The 16,054-nt window shown below is 53.9% G+C and overlaps 2 protein-coding genes across 2 annotated transcripts; one reads left to right on the forward strand and one right to left on the reverse strand.

Annotated features, from left to right (window-relative positions):
- Window positions 1-6,346: 6,346 nt before the first annotated feature.
- On the forward strand, window positions 6,347-6,868 carry IUM83_19048 (uncharacterized protein; the record flags this gene model as incomplete). Its single annotated transcript, XM_067944077.1, has 1 exon — window positions 6,347-6,868. The coding sequence occupies one exon, from the start codon at window positions 6,347-6,349 to the stop codon at window positions 6,866-6,868; it is 522 nt and encodes a 173-aa protein (XP_067787798.1).
- A 4,500-nt stretch (window positions 6,869-11,368) lies between these two features.
- On the reverse strand, window positions 11,369-13,326 carry IUM83_19049 (uncharacterized protein; the record flags this gene model as incomplete). Its single annotated transcript, XM_067944078.1, has 3 exons — window positions 11,369-11,381; window positions 11,465-12,540; window positions 12,601-13,326. 3 exons carry the CDS (start codon window positions 13,324-13,326, stop codon window positions 11,369-11,371), a joined length of 1,815 nt encoding a protein of 604 aa, XP_067787799.1.
- Window positions 13,327-16,054: the final 2,728 nt, after the last annotated feature.

Consider the following 16,054-nt stretch of genomic DNA (forward strand, 5'->3'; position numbering starts at 1 on the left):
TGCTTTCGCATAAGCTCAAGTAGCTGCCGGAGATGCACCCTGTGCATCTCTACGTCGGTCTTCCCGTCCACAGCCCGGCTGTGGATGAATACATCATCGAAGTAGCTCGGTGCGAAGTCGCGCACCGAGCGCAACAAGTGCGTCACGCACCTGTTGAAAGTCGCAGGGGCATTCTTAAGCCCCTGTGGCATTACTAGCCATTCCCAGAGCATGCCGCTTGGCGTGCTCACTGCCGTGAGAGGGATATCGCTCTCACGCATTAGGATTTGATAAAATCCATCTCGCAAGTCGAGAGCACTGTAAACGGTGCTCCCGGCCATCGAATCGATGATAACATCTTTTCGTGGTATCGGCGTCTGCGCCGGTACCGTCGCATCGTTCAGCTTGTTGTAGGCATGAACGATGCGCCATCCGCCCTGTGGCTTCTTGACACAGAACGTCGGAGCACTGTGCGGGGACTTTGATTCCCGCACTTGTCCTACTTTACGACGACTTTCAAAGAAGTCGTCGATCGCTTTCACTTGCTCTCGCGGCAGTGGCCACTGCCGCGTGACACAGTACTTCGTGCCCGGCACGAGATCAATCTCGTGCTGAATGCCCTTATCCTGCGGAAGCTCCGCAGGAATGTCTTCCGGGAGTACGTCTTTGTACTCCCTCAACAATTGTAATAGGGACTCGACTTCAGCGAGTCCCAACCTTATTCCTCGAAGCGCTCTCGCTTCGTCTTCGCACTGAGAGTGTCTTCACTCTCAGTGGTACTTCCATGAAGAGCTGCCTCAGCTCTTCGCTCTCGCTCGCCGTTCTTTCGCTGTCCGAAAGAACGCAGACTTGTTCGATGCGTCCATCGTGCAAGTCGCGCGTGAAGCGCTTCCAGCTCATGGCTGGAAGCGAAGTCAACTCCGACGCCGTCGTCGGAGGACTAGCGAGTTCCATGTCACAATACTGAAATCCAGTATCGGTGCGCGTCAAGACGCTTAGCGTCTTGACATTCGGCGTCACCGCCGCAGTCTGCCCAGCAGACTGCTCTTGTTGCGTCTCGGTCCCGGACCGAGACTTGCGCAGCGTTTTCCGCTTGCGCCGTCTTCTTGTTGTGCGGAGCCCGGCTCCGCACAGTTGTTCTTCTTGTCCAGGCCCGGCCGTGGACAGTCGTTCGCCGGCGGACCCTGTCCGCGGGCGCGCGGTATCAAGCCCGGCTTGACCGCATTTTCCTTCGTGCAGCCCGGCTGCACGGTAATGTGTCCCTTCGCCGGCAGACCCTGTCTGCGGGCGCGCGATATCAAGCCCGGCTTGATCGCATGGCGCCTCGTCGTGCAGCCCGGCTGTACGACAGCATGCAAATTGCGTCAGTGCGGTACGTTTGCAACCGTCCGCACTGTTTGCAGCGTCAACTCCCGGAGTTGACACGCCTTCGTCACCTCGATGCCATTCATTGGCGGAGCCCCTCATGACTGAGGGTGCGTCGGCTCCCGGAGCCGACGCGTCGTTGTCGACCTGACCGCTTCGGGTCAGGGACTGTCCCTTACACGCTTGAACGTGGGTGTTGGTTCCCGGAACCAACACATCTTTTTCTTCCGACGTCGGCAGCATTGCCGACGTGGGTCTCACTTGTGCGCGCCCTCGCGCACTTCTTGGGCACTCCGGGACAGCAGCATAAAGCGCTGTCTCGACTTGTGAGCCGCGCGCACCAGCAGGTGCGCGCGCTGCGGTAACAGGGCCATCGCTCTCTGTTCCGCTGTCGCGTCCGAAGCGCACGAGCGTGCGCTTCTTCCAGTCTATCACCGGATCATGCCGTGCAAGCCACGGCATGCCCATTACTACGTCGAACTTATCGTCCAGGTCCAGGACGATAAAGTGTTCGACAAACACTCGTTGTTTGTACGAGAAGCGCACGTTCACGACGCGCTTCTCGGTCTTCACGATGGCACCTGTTGCCAGTCGTACCTCCAGAAGACTTCGAGGTGTATCTACCTCCTCGAAGTCAAGTCTCGGCAGGCTTCGTAGTCGAACAAAGTTGTTCGACGCGCCTGAATCCACCAAAGCTCGAAGAGAGTCACTCGCTCTGTTCGAGTAAACCTTCAAGATGACTAGGTTTGGCCTGTCATCTTGTTTCTTGCAGTGAGAGCTGGTCTCACTGGGGCTGCAGTCTCAGTGTCGCGTGCCCGATGTCGGCACGCGCGACTGCATTACCAGTAGGGCGCCCCGCGCCTACTGGATGTTCGCGTTTTTTGTTGGTCCGCGGCGATGCCTAGCATCGCCACGACGGCCACCTCCAGGGGGCATGGGAGCTGTACACTCCCGTGCAAAGTGACCGATCCTTCCGCAGCGGAGCATCGCACGTTACCTCCCTGCTGCTGGTAACCAGCAGTTGTTGCGCTCGAGAGGTCCATTGGCTCCGGACCTCCCGTCCTCGCTACCGGGCGCGGTTGCGGCCTCGGTACGTTTACATGGAGTTTAGCCTGCCGCAGGCTAAACTCTTCTTGCATGGCAAGAGTGATTGCAGCTTCGAGAGTACTCGGGTACTCTCGGAAGAGATAGGTCTTCACAGGCCCATCGCTAAGCCCCTTCATGAACGTGACGACCTGGGTCGCCTCGTCAATCGGGTTAGTCACGATATTTGATACCAAATATCGTGCGCGCTGCGCGTAAGCATGGACGTCATGCTTACCCTGCTGCTGGTCGAGGAGCTCCGCCCTCGACCGGAACTCGTTTTGCGGGGGCTCAAACGCTTGTCCAAGCTCTTCTTTGAATGCTTCGTACGTGCTGAAGCACGTAGGATCGGAGAGTCGGCATCCATACGCCCAACTCCTCGCTCGTCCGCCAAGGCAGGACATGGCGAATGCGACCTTCGACAGTGGGTCGACGATGCGTCGAGCCACTATGGCTGTGTCGAGTTCGACAAGCCATCGGAGGAGAGGCTCGCCCTCACTTCCTACATAATTGCTCATGCTCAATTTTAATGATTGAGCACGCGGTGTCGTCCCCGACGACGCCGTCACTGAGGAAGCAGCATCACGCTGCTCCTTCATGATGAACCCCAGAGCAACACCATGTTGCTCCGTCGGCGATAGCGTACGCAGCATTGTAGCTATCGCCGCTTCTCCAATGACTGTTGACAGTCGTTGGAGGGCCTCCCACTCTGGGTCTGACAGGTGGGGGCAGTCAGCGCGTGCAACATGCGTTGCAGGCGTGTTGGAGCTCTCCATGGGCACCTCCGTGCTCATGTGGTTCTCGGCTCCGCGTTCGTACACCGCGTACGAACGTCAAGCAGTCGGTCGTTGGACGGACTACAAAGTGCTACCAGGTGTAGTGGGCCTACTTTGGCTCACTACTTTAGCTTACACGTTGCGCTACGTGTATGAGGAAGCGTAGGAGTTTATTAATAATTTGAATTAATTATACTTGAGTCCACAAGTATAATATAAATCAAATAAAACACCGAGTAGGTAGTTTAAGGTAAAAATGAGAACTGTATTGTTTGTAAATTGATCTTCCTCTAAAAGCTGCTAAAACTGTTTATCATCTATGAAAGGGTTGGCAGCGGCTGGCTGTCAGAGCCCCGCTAATATGCATGTCTCTGATTGGTAGAAAGATGCTGCTTTCTACCAATAGGATCTTTTGGGTATGTGTGGACCACTCACTGTGGTGGTCCACTTCAATGTATCCATCGGTGTGTCTTACACCAATGTGAGGAAGTATCCAAAACGTTTAACCGATAACCTATCTGTTAAATTCACAAGTGGCTTGCAGCCACTTGTACGTGTAACCCCGTTACAGAGGCAATGAAAGATATTCCATACCGAGAGGTCGTTGGAAGTATCATGTACCTCATGGTTGGCACTCGCCCAGATCTAGCATTCTATATGCGCGAAGTCAGCCAATTCTTATCAAATCCTGGAATGGAACACTGGAAAGCAGTGATAAGAGGTCTAAAATACCTATCAGGCACAACAAACCAAGGTATACTGCTAGGTGGATCAACATCTATTGACGCCAGCAATCTAGCTGATCATCTGACAGCTTACACGGACTCAGACTATGCCAATTGCCCTGACACTAGAAGATCAGTTGGCGGATATGTCACAATGATCGGAAAAAGTCCGATATCATGGCTATCGAGAAAGCACCACACGGTAGTGCTCTCGACTACGGAAGCAGAGTATATCGCATTATGTCATTGCATGCAAGAAGTCATATTTCTTAAACTACTACTCAAAGAGCTTGGGTTTTCTACTACTAAATCGACAGTTATTATGGAGGACAATCAAAGCTGCATTAAGATCGCTACCAACCCGGAACCACACGGACGATCAAAGCATATTGACATCCGTTATCATTTTGTTCAAGAAAAGGTAGAACGACACGAATTCAACGTCGTTTATTGCAATACCAAGTCGATGGTAGCCGATATCTTCACGAAAGCACTAGACAAGCATCAGTTTCGAAATTTGCGTCGCAATTTAGGTATGCATTCACTTAAGACAACTACAGACACTAACTCAGTTAATCGTAGCACTTCAATGCATATTGAGTCACGGGTCATACGTGAGGTTTCTCCTACAAGGTTTACTCACGATGTCCTATAGGTTTTCCCCTCTCACGAGGTTTTCCTGGCACACAGCCGCCAAATATATACAGCATACATGAAGCAACAATAAAGCTACTAATAATAATGTGATGCACTATGAAGCATAACCCCTTGATATCAGTGCAAGCCATGATACCGGTCACAGCGTCGCCAGAACACAAGTGTACTCACCAAACAGCGCAAGCAGCAGTTGCAGAGGGCTACCAAAGCCCTTAGTCAACCGCAATTGCACTGCTCAGTGAAAACTGTGTTCTTTGCGGGAATCGAACCCGCGGTGTCCGGACTGCGATCCAGACACGCAAACCACTACGCTACGATTTGCCAAGCATAAAAGTGCTGGCTCAAATCGTCCGGATAGTTCCCTGATGACGAGCCAGGGAGGCTGTTGAGGTTAGGGCTCGTCACACAGCCCTAGCCGAAGTACCGTGTGGACCCTTTATTCTAATACTGAAAGGACTCGCGCAGTACAGTGACTCTAAACTTTGATATTCAACGTCAAATGGTTGGTAGGCACGATATTTATCTGTGTTTTAGGCAACCACATACTTCTCTCGAGTGAGCAGCAAGACTAGCTCCCTGCTCCATAACTTACTTAATCTCACTCCTCCTTTTACCGTCTTTTCTACAAGTCCTTCTCTCAAGCGCTAAAGCCTGCTACATTAACAATCTACAACTCACTAGTTCACCAAGGAAACCCAATCATCCAATTCTTGCCACCGACAACTACACCTTTGCCCGTCCAAACTAAGAATAGTTTCAAGCAAAGCGACACTGTAATATTTGACCTTTTCGCAAAATTGACACTACTGCTACTAATCACCAACGAATCAGAGAATAGTTGCACACAAACCGAGACTGCGCCTCAGGTGTTTGCGCGCTCCCGCGCTCGCAGAACGAGTGGTGAGCGCGCCCTAGCACGAAAATGCGCGCGAATGCGCGGTGAGAAGCCCTGAGCTCCGACCCAGGCAGGCGTCTCTCACAACTCGGTCCCCCTCCTCGCGCACAGATGTCCCGCCAAGCCTCACTCCCCAAGCACTCGCCAGCCGAGAGAGAAGCTCCGCGTCGTCGCTGCCACCGCACCGACCGCGCTGACTGGATCCAAGTCACATGGCATTCACGGTCAAACAGACGCGGATTGAGCCTATGACATGCAACAACATGGTCAACAGGACTAAACGCCAGGTCTTTGCGAAGGCGCTGAAGAAGCACCAGCAAGATGACGACTTCGTCGTCTACAGTACTTCGATGAAACCAACTATAAGTACAACGTCTCCTGCAAACGAGGCTGCGGTCGTGCCAAGAAGGGCAAGCGAGCTACGTTGGTGCTGCCATCGTCAAAGGGCGCCAACCTGCAAGTACAGTGCGCGGTCAACTCAAACACCGGAGGCGCAGTCTCGGTTTGTGTGCAAGTATTCTCTGATTCGTTGGTAATTAGTAGCAGTAGTGTCGATTTTGCGAAAAGGTCAAATATTACAGTATCGCTTTGCTTGAAACAATTCTTAGTTTGGATGGCAAAGGTATAGTACTTCAAGGGACGAATAACCCGATCCACCCATCCTATCTTTTATCGGTAAGGGCCAGTCTGGCGTATACATAAACCGAGGAACCACCTCCGGGTCCTCGAAGCCTGCTGGAGATCTGCTCGCTCGTGGTCTTGGTGACACGCGAATAGTGCTGCCGTCGCGGTTTCAACTGGTCGCGCTATCCAGCTCATTATCGAATCCCCCCCCCCCCCAAGACAAGATCAAGCAAGCAACAACGATGATGTTTCTCTTGCAGGCTCGTACGATGGTGGCGCTTATCCCAACGGGCGCTGCCGAGCTCCAGAGCGGTGTTATGCTGAGCGAGATCTACGGCGGTCCCCACGGAAACAAGTACTCGGACCTGGACGTTGTGAAGCCGGCACAAGCGGTCAAATCTATCACGATCCGCACTGGCAAGCGCGTCAATGGCGTCGGTCTTGAGATTGTGGGACTGAAGAACCCCTTGTACCACGGCGGCTACGGCGGTGACTCGAACACAATGACCTTGGGTAAGGGTGAGTGGGTCACCGACATGGAGGCCCACTGGGATGAGCAGGACAGTCACACGCGCATCTTCTACATCAACTTCACCACGAATGCAGGCAATTGGATCGCAGGAAGTACCCCTATGGTTGATCCGGCCCTCATCGGAAAGGATACTGCGAATTCTGGCTACCAGCTTGGTGGCTTCATCGGTAACACTGGCAGGGAGCTCGACTCGGCGGGAGCCATTTGGACCAGCATTAATCCCGTGGAGTAAGTGGACTCGGTGGCACGTTCGCTCGATCCTGTTTGTTGGAGGAAGTGTCATAAGCGGTAGTGAAAACACACAGTTGGTTTATGGAAGGCTAGGAAGTCGACTGAGGAGCACGGCGAGTGTAGGAGACTGGTTGTTATTGAGTTGGTAGAATTGAGAATGAGAAAGAAGTTGGAGCGTGAGCTCTACATGCACTAGGGCTATCCCCTTGGAGTCTCCTCTTGTGTGATATGCAGTAATGGGTGGTAAGTTCGCTGTACTTGTAGTCTGTCCTTCATTCGGATGAAGTAAGCGTGCGCAACCAACCATCTCACTCTGCGAGCAGAAGTATCCAGCTGCCAGTGGCTGTAAATCATCGTAGAGCTGTGCTTGTCTTGCAGGTTGCAACACTCCCCCTCAAGCATGGCTTGCGAGGCGGAGTTTGCAGCAGAGTCGCTCGAAAATGTCCCGATCGGTGGCCTTTGTGAAAAGGTCAGCGAGCTGCTGTTGCGTGGGGTAATATTCGACGTGGACGTCCTTTTTCATGATGGCGTCGCAAACGAAATGGTACTTGATGTTAAGGTGCCGGGTCCGTTGAAACGAAACTGCGTTTTGCATGGACTTGATGGCCGATTGGTCATCAACGCGGAGCAAAATGGACGCGCCTTCAGGTAGCAGGCGTAGTTCATCAAGAAGTTGGCGGATGCCGATGCAATCTTGAATCGCTGTGCAGGCAGCAACACATTCGGCTACCATAGTCGAAAGTGCGACCGTGGTCTGCTTGCGTGAGGCCCAGGAGACGGTCATCAAATTTATCTGCAACACTGCACCGCTCGTTGATTTTGCAGAGTTGGAGTCTCCAGCCAGTTTGCGTCAGAGTAAACGACTGCTTGCAGCTGTGCTCCCGGACCGTTGCCGAACTTGTACAGGAGTCCTTTACTCATGGTGCCCTAGAGGTATCGCAGTACGCGTTTGATTCCACGCCAGTGCATCACTGTCGGGTGTGCCACGAAACGTGACAAGCAGTTTACAGCGGTGGTTGTAAGGCTTTTGGTTGTGCTTGTTGCTTTGAAGGTAAATTGGAAACTGAATTGATGTGGTTATCTCTGTGTTCTGTGCTATCCATTTACCCAAGGGCGCCCTCGTGGCGCGCAGTCTGAAACATGCATTGGTTGGCTGTGGCTTGCTGGAGCCAACGGTTGCGCAACCTGGTAAGTGTGCAGGCGGCGACCCAGGCTCTCTGTGCGCGGACTCAACTGATGATGTGGTGTTACTTCTGCTCTTGCACGTGCAGATCATTACACTCCCCCCGACTTGAGCGAATCCCGGCACCTTGAACGTTGAAGTCGCCGAAGTTGAAGTTGGTATTACCGTAGTACCTCGATATAAGGAACAGTACAGTGTAACCTCTAATCCAGAGAATTCCACTAGGCCCGTGCCACTCGAGTGCGCTGGCGAAGATCCTTGAGTAGCGCTTGCCAATGGCTGACGTGCTTGATGTCGCGCTCGCGTTCCCACGTGTTCTCATGGTGAGGGAGTCCGTGCCACTTGACCAAGTACTCAGGTTGGCGGTTGAAGATGCGCTTCTTGATCAGAGCTTCGACAACATGTAGCGGTTCGCCGTCGTCATCGAAAATCACGGGAGTCGACTTCGGGATCACGCGGCCGACGAAGCGATCAGGGTTGCTGTTGTATACCTTGAGCTTGTCGATGTTCACGCGTGGGCTGATGTGCTTCAAGTTGGCCGGTAGATTCAGTAGCGCGACGTTGCCCTGAAGCTCCAGGATCGGATATGGACCGATGAAGCGCGGGATGAACTTCCGTGAACGAAGGGTAGTTTCCGCAGTGGCGTGCGAGATGTTCAGGTCTTGCGTCGACAGTAGGGCTAGATCGCCGACCTTGAATGGATTTGCTGCACGGCGCCGGTCGTAGAACCTCTTTTGAGCCTCTTGTGCGCCCAACAGGTTCTTTCGAGCGCGTTCGATCACCTCTTGACGATGTCGAGCAAACCGAGACGCGTACTCCACGCGAGACCTTGCCACCGGTTGATCGCCGTCAGCACTACCCAATGGATTCTTAGGGTGACGACCTGTGTCGACGAAGAATGGCGACATCTTCGAAGAGCTTGACACCAGTGTTGCATGCGCATACTCGATCATGGGTAGGTGCTCATTCCAGTCGTTTCCATGGTACGAGATGGAGCATCGTAATGAGTCTTCGAGAGTCCTATTCTGACGCTCGGTCTGACCATCGGCCTGAGCTCGGTGGGCAGTCGTCATCGCTGTCTTGATCTTCATCAGGTTCACCAGTGCTTTCCAGAACTTCGACGTGAACTTTGGGTCCCTGTCGGAGATGATGGTCGATGGGATTCCATAGTACCGGATAACGTTGTTGAAGAACAGCTTGGCAATATCTTCCGTGGTCGCCGTGGTGTGTGTCGGGATGTAGACTGGACGCTTCGACAACTTGTCTACCACAACCATGATCGCATCAAAGCCGTCAGACACGGGCAAATGTGTGATGAAGTCGGTCGAGACAACATCCCAACAAGCTGCCGGCAACGGAATCGGCTGAAGCTTACCGGTCTTCCGGCCGGTGCTCGACTTGTACCTCATACAAGACTCACAGCTCTGAACGTAGGCTTTGATGTCCAGGTCCATGCTCGGCCAGAAGTACCACTGTGCTGCAGCAAGCTGTGTACGACGGATTCCTGGGTGTGCCATGATGGCAGCATCATGCGCGTTGTGGATGACATCGAGCCGAAGTTTCCGGTTGTTTGGCACGCAAAGGCGACGTAGGCTGTCGTCACTCTTTAAATATATCAGCCCGCGGATGATTTCGTACTCTTTCGACGAGCGGCCTGACTTCCACAAATGTTTGAGGACGGAATCTTTGCCGTATGCCTTCTGAAATGCCCGCTTCGTTTGGCTATCCAGCTGAAGAGAGCTTATCACCGTGTTGTCCTCCATCGATGCTGCGTTCAATCTCATCCGCCACTGAGCCGTGCCAACACTAAGCGCCTTTGAGGCTGGCTGTTTGACGGCAAGCATCACGGTTTGATCGCGGGTCGATATGCTTTGGAGCTTCTCAGTAGCCTTGGCCCGTCGCGAGACCGCGTGACGAATGCTGGTGCATGAAGGAGATGTCAAACACGCCGTACACACTGAAACCGGCACTATCTTGGGCTCACCATCTTCTGACTCCTCCCCCGGACTTGAGGGAGCCGCAGGGGGTCGCGATAACGCGTCAGCAACGACGTTCAAAGCTCCTGGACGATGATGTAGCGTGAACTGGAAGGACGCAAAAAAGTCTAGCCAGCGAGCCAAGCGACCGGACAGACGCGGATGCTGCAAAAACCACTTGCACGCCGAGTTGTCCGTGTAGACTTCAAACGATACTCCATGGAGATAATGACGCCAACGAGTGAGCGCCTGTTTGATCGCAAAGAGTTCCTTCTCGTGAACAGGCCAGTTCAGTTCATGAGGGCCAAGCTTCTTGCTGAAGAAAGCCACGGGGAGATCGTTGCCATCTTGAAGCTGAGAGAGCACTCCACCAATGCACGCATGGCTAGCATCCGTTGTCACGATGAACGGCTTGTCGAAGTCAGGCAGCCGTAGTACTGGTGCGTGCTGGAGCGCAAGCTTGATGGCATTGAAAGCCTGGCGCTGGCGTTCATCCCATATCCAAGCCACATCCTTCTTGACCAGAGCGCTTAGCGGCAGTACAAGCGTCGCAAACTGATGAATGAAGCGACGATAATACCCGGCGAGGCCCAAGAAGCGCTGGAGGTCCTTGATGTTACCAGGCTCTGTCCATTCTGCTATGGCTCGAGTCTTACGAGCGTCCACGTGCAAACCATCAGCCGAGATCGTGTGGCCGAGGAAGTCGACCGAGGATTGGCCGAAGTCGCACTTGTCAGGACGTGCGTAAAGCTTATTAGCGCGAAGAACTTCGCAGACTTGCCGTAAGTGCTCGACGTGGTCGGCCATTGATCGCGAGAATATGCAGATGTCGTCAAGATAAACGACTACGAATAGTAGATGACTCAGCAGCTTGCGCATCAGGCGCGTCCACGTGCCCGGCATGCCGGCCAGACCCATTGGCGCCACGTTCCAATGATATATCTCATGGTTCGTCCTGAATGCCGTGTATTGCTTTGACGTAGGAGACATGCGCATCTGGTGGTATCCACTGGCGAGGTCGAGAATCGAGAATACTACTGCTCCCACCATGCGATCAAAGAGTTGTTCGATGTGCGGTAGCGGTATCTTGGCAACGTCCGAGGCAGCATTCACCAAGCGGTAGTCGATGACCCATCGAATCGGCATGTGCGGGTTGTTCGAATGCAGCCACTCTAAGCGGGATGGGAACTTGCCAGTAGTGGGATCCTTTTTGGGCACGCCGAAGATATTTGATACCCATGGTGAATCCGACACCTCGATCCAGTTCTTCTTCAACAGCTCTGCCACAAATATGTCCAATGCTTCCTGCTCGACCTTCGAGAGGCGGAAGGGAGCTCGGTTGCTAGGGGTCGCACCTGGTTTCAACACCACTTCGTGCTCGATTGAGCGGTTCGGTGGTAATCCAGGTGGCAGCTCTGCTGGGAAGACATCTGCGAACTCTTCGAGTACCGCTTGAAGCTGCAACGGAACGGTCTTCACCTTGGGCGAAGTCTTCACCGTGACCTGATACAATTCGGCATACGCTTCGGCTTTCACCTTCGTTTCAAATTCCGCTGCCGAAAGGACACACAACGACGCGTCCGTGTCATCGTCGCTACCGTTGTCAAAGATTCGCGACAACGGCTGACATCCAAGTGTTGTTATCGAGCGCGGTCCCAAAGGCATACTGAAGTATCCCGCCTTGACACTATCATCGAGCTGCTGTCGCAGGTGCTGGGGAAGAGGGTACTGAAGACACTCCGGTTTCACTTCCACTGAAGTCACTGCCGGTCCCGACACCTGGAGACTGTCGTTCAACGAGCTGAAGTCGTGCACTACACGCTGGTTGGGGAATCGCATCACTCCAATTTGCCAGTCGATGATCGGGTTGAACTGCACCAGCCATGGAAGGCCGAGAATTATGTCTTGATTTGTCGACACCTCCCACTCAATGAGAGAAACACCGTTGAAGTCCCTGCCCGCAAAGTTGATAGTCTCCAAACATTGCTGTGCCGTACGAGCCGGTGTTGTTGTACCGTCAAATCGCTCGGCCGTGACCTTGGTGGGCTCGATGTAATGTTGAGCGAGGCCAGGACGCACAATGTTGCGCTCCGCACCGCTGTCGATCAAAACTCGCACGGCCTGTCCGTTCATCGTCCCCTCAAACCGCAATAGCTCACGGTTGGACGACGACTCGGCGCCGACCGACACCATGTTCAGCTGCAAACTGTCGATGACCTCGACGTGGTCGTCGCGGTTGTCAGCGTAGTCATCGCCATCCTCTTCTGATACGTCGTCATCATCGACAATGCGACGAAATAAGCCCTGGTTAGCGCGGAATGACCCGCGTCCTGGCGGAGGACGAGATGGGCCTCGGGGGTTGTTGCGCGCTGGCCGCTTAGTACACGTCGCCAGGCGATGTCCGGGTTCTTTGCAGTAGAAGCAGAGATTACTTCTCAGGCACTCATCGCGAGAAACAAAGCGCGAGCTCCCGATCTCCATTGGTGTCGGCTCCTCGACGTGTTGTACCGATTGCTGAAGGCGTTGGGGACCTTGGCCTCCTCGATTCGTGTGGTTTCGACGCGACCCTATCGCGTGCGTGCGGTCGTACATGAGTGCAAAAGAAATCGCGTCCGTCGTGTTTCGGAACTGACGCAGTTTCACCTCTTGTCTGATCTCTACGACCAAGCCCTTCTGGAAGTGCATGACTTTGTCAATGTCCGACATGTCTTCCACCTTGCAGATGATGTGCCGGAAGGCCGACACGTAATCCTCAAGACAGGTGAAGTTGTTCTGGCGCAGGCGTAGGAGCTGGTCACGCAAGTGCTCTTGCCGATCGGGTGTCGTGAACTCGCTAGTCAGCAGCTCCTCGAACTGCGTAACCGAGTGCAAGAAGTTCCCGTCGTGGGAGACATACTCGCGGTACCAAGCCGCTGCTGGTCCCTTCAAGTTTGCCACCAAGAGCGACAAGGGGCGCTGCTGCGGTGAGTCGACGCCATACTTGATGTTCTTCGACTCGAAGTACAACTTGGCGCTGAACAGGTAGTCCGCGACGTCGTCGTCCTTGGTACCGGAGAACTTCGGCATGGTGATGCCCTCAGCCCGGTACTCACGCGTGTCTTGTGGTGAAGGTTCAGGCGACGGCGGTTGCTGCTGCTGCGATACGGATTGCTGCTGCTGTTGCTGTTGCAGTGTCGCCGCCATCTGTCGCTGCAGCTCTGCTGTCTGCGCCATGAACTGCTGCTGCTCGTGCATCATCGCCGCGAGAGAGGCGAACATCTGCTGCACACTGTCCGCGTGTTGCATCGTGGCTTCGTCCATGTTTGCGCCTACGCTAGACACGTCGTCAATAGATGGCTGGGGCGCGCAAGCTCCTCAGCCAAATCAATCAAAGATTTGAAGTCGCAGGCACTCCCTGGAGCGCTGCTTCCGACAATGTCTTTAAGCCCCAACGAAGTCACAGAGGCTCGACCCGGAGCTCTGTTTCCGTCAATTACTGCCAACCACTTGCAGTAGCCAGTGTCCCGAAGGAAGCAACTGGTGCAATTCCGTTCGGCGCTAGTTCGAGCCCGCCTCGGAGCACTAGAGACTCCTACTACTAGACCCGTAACGGCCACCGACGCAGATGTTACACTCGGTTGCACACTGCTACTTTGCAAGTGACAGCCGAGGCGACAAGCGGTGGGTTGAGGTGGGTGCCGTGAATGGACACGCGGAAGTGATTGGGCCAAATGCACCAATGGGATATTGACACGAAGTGACGTGTGACAATGTGCGTCTCCACTCCTCCCCCAGAAAAGAAAAGGAGAGGGCGCGACGAAATTGGCGGTCTTGTCAGCGTCGAGTCGAACGGTACGGCAGAAGAGGTCACGCACGCGGCGTACCCGGAGGAGCTGAAGGGCGAGATGTACGCACGCGGCGCACCGGAGGGACTGAGGCGGGAAGGTCTGCGCGTGCAACGACAACGCGCAACGGACGAGGCGGGACGAGCGTGCACAACGGCGACGCGTGACGGAACTGGAACTGGAACGGGTCTGGAACTGGACTGGGACTGAAGCGCGCGTCGGCTTCGCAAGTGCTACCAAGTGTAAGGCTTTTGGTTGTGCTTGTTGCTTTGAAGGTAAATTGGAAACTGAATTGATGTGGTTATCTCTGTGTTCTGTGCTATCCATTTACCCAAGGGCGCCCTCGTGGCGCGCAGTCTGAAACATGCATTGGTTGGCTGTGGCTTGCTGGAGCCAACGGTTGCGCAACCTGGTAAGTGTGCAGGCGGCGACCCAGGCTCTCTGTGCGCGGACTCAACTGATGATGTGGTGTTGCTTCTGCTCTTGCACGTGCAGATCATTGCAGTGGTGATGTCCGGTCGTGTACAATTTGAAAGCCACAAAAGGCTACCAATAGCCTCACGGACGAGGTTTGTGTCGGTGAACGGCTCCGAAGTTTCATCGTAGAATTGGTGGTTCACTTCCATTGGTGTTGCCACGGGGCGGCACTGCTCCATGCCAAATTTTTGCAGCAATTCTTCGATCGTCTGCTGCTGGTGAAGAATAATGCCTTCCGAGGTGCGCTTGAGCCATACACCGAGACATTTTTGAGCTTCCCCTAGATTTTTGATGTTGAAGCGCTCAGCAAGACGTGACATCACGTGTTCGGAGAGATTATCATCTTGACTCACCACAAGGACGTCGTCAACGTAGAGTCCAAGTACACAGAGGTTACCATCACGGTGCATGAAGTAGATGTACGGGTCCACCTTGCTGCGCGTGAAGCCCTCTGCTTTCAAGAACGCGTCGATCATGTCGTTCCAGAGTTTTCCGCTCTGTTTGAGGCCGTAAAGTCCCTTGAGAAGCAGCCATGATTGCCCAGCGAACACTCCAGTGGTCCCGTTTGGCGGCGTCAGGTAGATCGGCTTATCCAGCGGTGACTTCAGATATGCATTCGGCACATCGCCTTGCAGCAGCTTCGCCTTCTAAAGAGCTGCCAGCAGAGCAATGAGGCGAAGACTGGACAGCTTGAGCACCGGAGAGAAAGTAGCATCAAAACCAACTCCAAACTTCTGCGTGAAGCCGCGGGCGACGAGCCTGGCTTTAAAGCGCTCTAGTTCACCGTTGCTCGAGAACTTGATCTTATACACCCATTTTGCCGTCACTAGGTTCACGTTTTCGGGTGTGTCAACAAGTTTCCAAGTACCGTTGGCTTGGAGATCGGCGAGTTCCTTATCCATCGCTTCTTTCCATTGCCGCCAGTATTTGCTGCGCATGGCCGCACCGAGTGTTTTCGGTTCTTTGATGTGGTCGAATGCACGAATTGTGAGAAGCACGTAGGCAGGCCCTGCAAATGCGTCAATGAATGACTTCGGGAGCTGGAACTCTTCGGTTCTAGCGGTGTGTCACCGTCCAAACACTCGACGCAGTACACCAGCGGGTATTGGCCGTCCGAAATCTTCTGGGACGTCTACTTCATCGCTGGATTCATCTGTTCCACGTTGATCCGAGTGATTTTCGCCTACGTCGGGTTGGTTGGTGGCCTCGTTGCTGGGCGTTTCAGGGTGGATTTCTTCATGATGCAGTCTCTGGAGAACTTCCGCGCTCTCAGGCTCGTTGATGTCCAGCTTGTGATATTTTGTACGTCCGAGCTGGTGATAAACCGCTTGGTTCGGGGCAGCAACAACTTGTATCCCTTCTGCGTGTCAGAGATCCCCACAACGATTGCTTTTTCGGCGCGTTTCATGAGACTGCGTTTGCTCTTGCGCGGGACGTGCACTGTGCACTTGGAGCCAAAACGAAGTATATGCGCGAGATTCGGTTGCTTACCGGTGAGCACGTGAAAGGGGGACTTGTAGTCCGCATTTGCACGGGTGGGGACTCGATTGCGAATGTAGGAGGCGTAGACAACTGCGTCACCCCAGTAGCGTTTCGGTAGTGAGGATGCCCATAGCATGGCTCGGGCTGAATTCATCAGTGTCCGATGGAATCTTTCTGCTTTGCCGTTCGAAGCGGACGTATCAGGTTGCGTGTGCTGTAGCCGGATGCCGTGTCGTCCAGCGTAC

The sequence above is a fragment of the Phytophthora cinnamomi genome (assembly GCF_018691715.1).
Source record: "Phytophthora cinnamomi strain GKB4 chromosome Unknown Contig57, whole genome shotgun sequence".
In the NCBI taxonomy this organism is placed as follows: domain Eukaryota; phylum Oomycota; class Peronosporomycetes; order Peronosporales; family Peronosporaceae; genus Phytophthora; species Phytophthora cinnamomi.